Source organism: Osmia lignaria, chromosome 10 (assembly GCF_051020975.1).
Source record: "Osmia lignaria lignaria isolate PbOS001 chromosome 10, iyOsmLign1, whole genome shotgun sequence".
NCBI lineage: Eukaryota > Metazoa > Arthropoda > Insecta > Hymenoptera > Megachilidae > Osmia > Osmia lignaria.
The window spans coordinates 14,874,087-14,881,105 of record NC_135041.1 but is presented as its reverse complement, the minus strand read 5'-3'; the positions used below and the strand labels follow the sequence as shown (position 1 = coordinate 14,881,105).

At 36.8% G+C, this 7,019-nt stretch overlaps 2 protein-coding genes and 1 long non-coding RNA gene across 4 annotated transcripts; 1 reads left to right on the top strand and 2 right to left on the bottom strand.

The window, feature by feature from the left end:
* Nucleotides 1-11: 11 nt before the first annotated feature.
* On the bottom strand, nucleotides 12-2,425 carry LOC117610349 (omega-amidase NIT2-like). The gene is made up of 6 exons (XM_076690712.1): nucleotides 2,310-2,425; nucleotides 2,088-2,234; nucleotides 1,540-1,724; nucleotides 1,304-1,472; nucleotides 965-1,198; nucleotides 12-840 (listed from the first exon to the last, which is right to left on the bottom strand). The coding sequence occupies exons 1-6, from the start codon at nucleotides 2,350-2,352 to the stop codon at nucleotides 749-751; spliced, it is 870 nt and encodes a 289-aa protein (XP_076546827.1). The 5' UTR covers nucleotides 2,353-2,425; the 3' UTR covers nucleotides 12-748.
* Nucleotides 250-1,801, top strand: LOC117610355 (uncharacterized). The gene is made up of 4 exons (XR_004582860.2): nucleotides 250-297; nucleotides 765-1,249; nucleotides 1,375-1,588; nucleotides 1,662-1,801. It is a non-coding gene; the product is annotated as an uncharacterized LOC117610355 (long non-coding RNA).
* Nucleotides 2,426-2,590: 165 nt separating the features above from the next.
* LOC143305789 (G-patch domain and KOW motifs-containing protein-like) lies at nucleotides 2,591-4,652 on the bottom strand. Of its 2 annotated transcripts, none has more exons than XM_076690708.1 (5): nucleotides 4,309-4,652; nucleotides 3,863-4,223; nucleotides 3,674-3,777; nucleotides 3,283-3,590; nucleotides 2,591-3,066 (listed from the first exon to the last, which is right to left on the bottom strand). In XM_076690708.1, exons 1-5 carry the CDS (start codon nucleotides 4,446-4,448, stop codon nucleotides 2,591-2,593), a joined length of 1,389 nt encoding a protein of 462 aa, XP_076546823.1. In that variant the 5' UTR covers nucleotides 4,449-4,652. The 2 variants fall into 2 exon arrangements, with proteins under 2 accessions (XP_076546823.1, XP_076546824.1); XM_076690709.1 differs by having other exon boundaries at nucleotides 2,864-3,095.
* Nucleotides 4,653-7,019: the final 2,367 nt, after the last annotated feature.

Below are 7,019 nucleotides of genomic sequence, written 5' to 3'. Positions count from 1 at the left end.
ATATTAAAAATATTCAAGACCATGGTGAACGTTTTTTTATTTTATGTACCCTTACTCTTATCTATAATATTGTTATTGACTATTTTCAAAGCGCTCTTTCGAAAGAACCGCCTCAGAAAGATGCTCTGCGTCATCTATTAACAAGTCTCTGAACTACGTCGACACCCCAGATGCTATAATGTCGGTATGTAAAGAGTGTCATCGGTGCTGCGGGGTCCCTAACACCCCCATATGATATCAGCTCGGTATCCAGAGGGCGTCGTTGGCGCAACGGGATCTCTGACACGAATGAAGAGGGTAAGTACAACCAGTATGATACTCGTCCTCTAATTTCTTTCCGGAAGCATTATTAAATAAGCTCATCGAAGGGGAATAACATTTATGATTGTATCCCCATTCTGGGGACCCCTTTTAGTTCACTTTTTCCAGTTATGTATATTGTAGGCCAAGGCCACCCCTTTCAGTTATTAATTACTTTATCCTTCTTTATGGGTCAAGATCCACGCTTCCTAACTATTTATTTATTATCCTACTTCTCTTTATGGACTAAATAAGTTGTAATATTATTATTATTATTATTATTATTATTATTATTTGGGTTAAGTTGGGATTGCAGAATATTATAAAAAAAAAAAACAATTTTCTGTTTCGATAGTTTCGATACCCACCGCTGTATGGCATTAGTGATGCTTTTCAAAGCGCGCGCGATGTAAAATTATAAAATTAGTGTATTAAATTTTCAATTGCATCAATCTTTTTTCCAGATAGTATCGTACAAATCTGTGCGTCGTTGAAAGAATGTAGGAATCTGCGCTCTGACTTCGTTCACGACTTTCAAATCTGTAAAAGAAACATTAAGAAAATTAAGTATCCCAGAAATCGAGCACCCAATATTGTTTAATCACTATTTAGCTTAATTGCATATTTGGAATTGCTCTCGTTATCAAAGGATTAAGGCAATTACCTATATCAGCGACTACCATGCTCTCTTGAGTTTCCAGATCGTGAAGAACCTCCCCCCAAGGGTTGGTTAATTGCGTATGGCCATATGCGACGTAACCAGCTGAAGGTACACGAGCCGGTGATATACAAGCGACGTATAATTGATTGTCATTTGATCTGGAACGCTGAAGCAACGACCAGTGCATTGGTCCAGTGGTCATATTGAATGCCGCTGGATATATTAGCATCTGGCAACCTGACCCAGAGAGACAGGAAATATGATGGAATTCGAATATCAATTATAAGTGTATGTACCGCATCCCATATAGATTATTTTATCGAGTTTCACCAACTACTGTACCTTTATTTCGATAAATGCGTGCCATTTCCTCGAATCTAATATCATAGCAAATTCCAATCCCTATTTTGCAGCCCTTCACTTCGAACATCGTTAACGAATTACCAGCACTGAGTGAATCACTTTCACGAAACGTAATTTTGTTAGGAATGTCAATATCAAATAAATGCACCTATCGTAATAAAAGAAGTGGTTATAATAGTATGTTGAGGTCATTACAGATTAAAAGGAAACTTTACTTTTCTGTGCTTCGTTATCAAAGTTCCATTAGGTCCCCATATAGTACAGGTATTATACAGTTTATTCCCATCTCTTTCTGGTATTGTACCACCAATTATATAAATGCTATTTTCTTTGGCAGCTTCCGACAATGCGACACTTGTTTCGCCATCAGGAATGCTTTCAGCATACTTTGGAAAATGTTCTGTATAAATGTATGTATATTTAAATATGACTTAAATTCTTTATTAAACGCAAAAATGATTATTATTTTTCACTTGCGAATAAGTTAACTTATAGAAATGGAAACATAAAATTGAATTATCATTATTGTGCTTTCAAATCTGAGTAATTTGAATTTTCAAAGCACAACTTCCGGCGCGTTCGATGACTTCAGTAGTATTATTTGAAGCGCGAACAAGATAAGTAATTTACTGTGGAAGTAAAGTTTTAATTGTTAAATTATTAATAAATAGCGAGTTATGCTTGTTTCATTATCATGTTTTGTATATAATAAAAAGCCCTTTTTTTAGAGAATTGCTATTAAAATAAATAGAAAAAATATTACGTATTCCATAGGGTGAATTAAAACACTCGGGAAGTGCGATAATGTCTGCGTTTTGTTTTTTTGCATCCGAGATGAACGAAACTGTTCGATCTATATTCTTAACTTTAATTTCATCAACCTGAAGTTGCACTAATGCCAAACGAAATGCTAAAAAGAATGTTAAAAACGATTAAATGCATTTTTTTTCATATTTTATCTTAATATTACGAATAAATTACTTACTGGACATTGTTCGCACTTGTTTAGCGATATTCACGATGACCATAATGTATTTTAAGGTTAGGTGCACGTATTATATCAAAATTACGTAAGCAAGTCGCGTCAGATTTAAATATTTATTTATTTTGATACAGTATAATGAACATTTTATTGGTTGAACAGTTTGATTAAGGATAAGAAACAAATCTGATTTTGCAAAAATATGTTTTATTACAAAATGTATATAAACAAAATTATACAGTCGGTCGCAAAAGTAAAACAGCAGAATCCATTTCCAAGAAATGTTACCGCTTACTAAATGATCGAGATCTTGATCTTCCTCGTTTTTTGTGTTTCCGTTTGTCTGTAAAATCTCTGGATTTTCTATCTTTCGTCTTTTCTCTTTCTTTATCTTTTTTCTTATGTTTTTTACTTGACCTTTCTGGCGAATTTCTTTTGTGCTTCTTTGATTTCTTCGATTTTTTTGATTCGTAAGAATCACTATTACTAGATGCACTCCTTCCTCTTCTTCTCCGTTTTCCATAATCACTGTCGTCGTCACCGCTATCAGATTCTGATTTTCTTTTCCGCCTTTTTGATTTTTTGTCATATTTATTTCTATTACACGAAATATCTTCCTTCTTCTTATCGCCCACGTTACTTTTATCATCATCTTCGGAACCTCCCGAGGATACAGAAGAAGCTGATTTTTTCTTTTCAACAGTTTTATGCTTTAGTTCCGTGGATGCTTTATCCTTATATTCTTCGTATTTCTTTACATCTAAAATTAACGCCATAAAATACTAAGGGCTAAAATTTCTATATTTACCGTGATTTTTATAAAAATTACAGGGACTTTTAAAACTCATGTATAAAATGATACTTAGAGCAATTAGACCACTCTTAACATTTCTAAGTTTTATTTAACTTAAGGAGATATGGTTGACGTTTTTGTTTTTAAAAATCCCCTCATGAAAAACTAATTATTTATACTAACTTAGAACTTTCGAGTTTTTTGAATATTCGGATTTAGTTACAGGTTGCACCATGAATTCATTTACAGAAATAATATTCCCTCCAAGAGCTAGTTTTATTATCAGCCTTCCAGCGTCCTCGTCAAATCCCTCTATTTGCCCATAGTTATTGCTTTGTTTCCCAGCTATGATTTTCACGAAAGTCCCTTTTTCAATTTTAAGTTCTTCCTCCTGCTTCTTAGAATCTGTATTTTTCTTTTGTAATGTCACTTTGTCTGCTCCTAGGCCCATACCTTTCGGACGTAATTCAGGTATAACAGCTGATACTACTCTAGAATGTTAACAATAACAATGTATCAAATCAAGTAATTATAGTAAGCGATGCTTAAATCTCACAGAAAATAAAATTCATACTTCTCATTTTTACCAATTCCCTTGCCAGGTTGCCATCCCATTCCTCTTAACATTGCTAATCCAAAAGCATCAACAGGAATTTTATCATAGTCTTCTAATGTAGACTAAAACAATAATAGAATATTTATTAGTAGCACATAGACATATAATGTATAAACATGTATGTCTGAAATAGTAAAAAAAAAATACCTGCTCTGTGCCTCTTAATGATGGATCATCTGTTAAAGATAAAGTCAATGTTTTTGTTTCGCTTTGTTGTTCCTTTTCCTTAGAGTTGAGATCTTCAATGATTTCTTTAGCTGCTTGTTCTTCTAAAGTAACAGCTTTATTTTCATCATTCTCTATTACTTCTTCTTTCACTGAAATCTGTGGCAATAAACTGCCATTAGGTACATCAACCTTTCCCTCCTGCTTGGCGCTATCATCTGTTGGTTCCTCCTTTGTCTTAGGTTCAAAAATATCAGCATCAATTTTATTAATAATTCTATCATGCCATGTTTTTGAACCTAGCAATGGAATAACAAGGGGTTCATCTTTCTTTTTCTCTTCTCTATAATATAGAAAACAAATATTAGTAGCCTTTATAGGTTAGGTTAAATTTATACATTCGTTTAAAAGATTTCTTTTTAACTTACCCTATTACTTTAATACCCTTCTCGTCAAGACATTCAATGTAATCAACCTTTTTTTCTTCTTGAGGTACAGTACTCTTTAACACAGGCTTCTTAATAGATTTTACAAAACCAAAAGAAATCTTCTTACCCTCTTCTGCCATCTTTCTACTATTCAATCCTCAATCGAGATGCTTTATATATTTACGAATATAAATAATAAATCGCTTGGAATATTTACATACATCAATTCAACAGCATGATTAGATTAGCTTGTAAGTTGTTTAAATATTATAACAACATTAATTCACATGCTTAATAACCTCGGAGTTACTAACCTATACGAGTGATTACACATTAAACGAGGCTGGACATGTCTTTGCTTTCGAGGGATCATAATTTACGGGGTCCCAGACACCCCGAAGAGATTAGAATAACCAAATATGATTATTTTTAATTTTTCTTAGTGTATTTCGTCTGTAAGTCTAAATTGTGAGTCTATTTTTAACGTTTGTGACAAATTAGTTCTTTTGTAATTAACAATTTTATTTCAATCATGATGCGAGCCGAAACCTTTTAGTAATGTTTCATAATAAACAGATTTTGTGATAATTGATAACTGTAATTGATTGGAAATATATCATTTTTGTGATTTATAAATATATCATTTTCATTGTTTGTGAGTGAATGATTTCTTAATTATTTACAAGTTTGTTTTATAATAAATAATTGTCGTACCCATCACTATTCCGAACAAGTGAATTTCACGATTTGTTCGTTTTTAGGTCTTATATTTCGCTAGATCCGTTCGAACCCATCACTATCCCGAACAAGTGAGTTTCACGATTTGTTCGTTTTTCGTTCTTATATTTCGCTAGATCCGCTCAAACCCATCACTATTCCGAACAAGTGAGTTTAACGATTTGTTCGTTTTTAGGTCTTATATTTCGCTATTTGCTACGGGGTCCCTGACACCCCGGTGACATTTTATCGATATGCAGCGTCACCGGTACCTCGGGGTCTCAGGTACCCCGAATGCCGTAGTGTAGGTAAGCAGTATCATCGGTGCTTCGGGGTCCCTGACACCCCGGATGCCAAAATGCCGGTATGCAGTGTCACCGGTACTTCGGGGTCCCTGATACCCCGTTAGACGAAATGTCGGTGCGCAAACAGTGTTAGCGGTACTTCGGGGTCCCTGATACCCCGGATGCCAAAATGTCGGTATGCAGTGTCAGCGGTACTTCGGGGTCCCTGATACCCCGGATGCCAAAATGTCGGTATGCAAACAGTGTCAGCGGTACTTCGGGGTCCCTGACACCCCGGATGCCAATATGTTGATTGAACACAGCGTCATCGGTGCTTCGGGGTTCCTGACACCCCAAGATGATATGTCGGTATGCAGGGATAGTCACTGGTGCTTCGGGGTCCCTGGCACCCCGGATGCTATATTATTGGTATGCAAAGATAATCACCGGCGTCTCGGGGTCCTTAATACCCCAATATGATATCAGGTCCGTACGCAGTGGGCGCCATTGGCGCAGAGGGGTCCCTAACCCCCCTGGATAATATCAGGTCCGTATGAAGAGGGCACAACCAGTATAATTTTTTCCCAGAATTTATTTAATTTACTTCGTTTATTTTTTTTGCTTATTAAATAAGCTCATCGAAGGAGAATAACATTTATGATTATATCCCTCTTCTGTGTCTCAGCCGAGGACCCCATTTATTTTACTTCTTCCAGTTATTTATATAATTTTATCCCTCATTATAGGCCAAGACCATCTCAGTATCTCTTACATCTTTGCATTCCTTCCGTCCCAGCGTTCCTTACATTCCTGCAACCCTTAAATAACTCTTTTTTTTTTTTTTTTTTTTTTTTTTTTTAACGTGGTGGAAATCTTCAGAAAGACACCTTCAGCCCCCTGGGGGAGAGGCCGGAGGTAGTGTGGGATTTTTACCCACTAAAACCACCACGGTGGCCTGCACTAGGGCGGCAGGGAGGGCCCTTTGACTCTCCGCCATGTGCCAAACTCCACCGACATCGGGGGCCACGCCCGACGCCGGCACTTCTTGGGCCGCGTGCGGTGGAGACCGGGGCCCCAGCCCCGGACCCCTACGGAATTCCTTTACATCCTCGTTCCGTTACATCTTTGCATCCCTTACATCCCTGCATTCTTATCATCCCCACATTCTTTTCATCCCTACATTCTTTTCATCCTTACATTCCTTACATCGCTTCATCCCTTACATCCCTACATTCTTTTCATTTCTATATTCCTTTCATTCCTACATTCCTTACATCTCTGCATCCCTTATAATAAATATATTAAAAAGACTGCTTCGAGTAAAGGTAAGTAAAGGTAAGTAAAGGTAAGTTAGTAAATTTCGAAAAACAGCGCCCCCTAGCGGCAAAAATGTGAACTAAAACGGCGATGTCGAATCAGCGCCCTCTGGTGGCGAAAAAGGGAACTAAACCACGCTCAATTTCTGGCCCCCTGGCGGCAAAAATGTGAACTAAAATTTCGATGTCGAATCAGCGCACTCTGGTGGCGAAAAAAGGAACCAAATCACGCCCAATTTCTGGCCCTCTGGCGGCAAAAATGTGGACTAAAATTTCAATGTCGAATCAGCGCCCTCTGGTGGCGAAAAAAGGAACTAAATCACGCTCGATTTCTGGCCCCCTAGCGGCAAAAATGTGAACTAAAATGTCGATGTCGAATCAGCGCCCTCTGGTG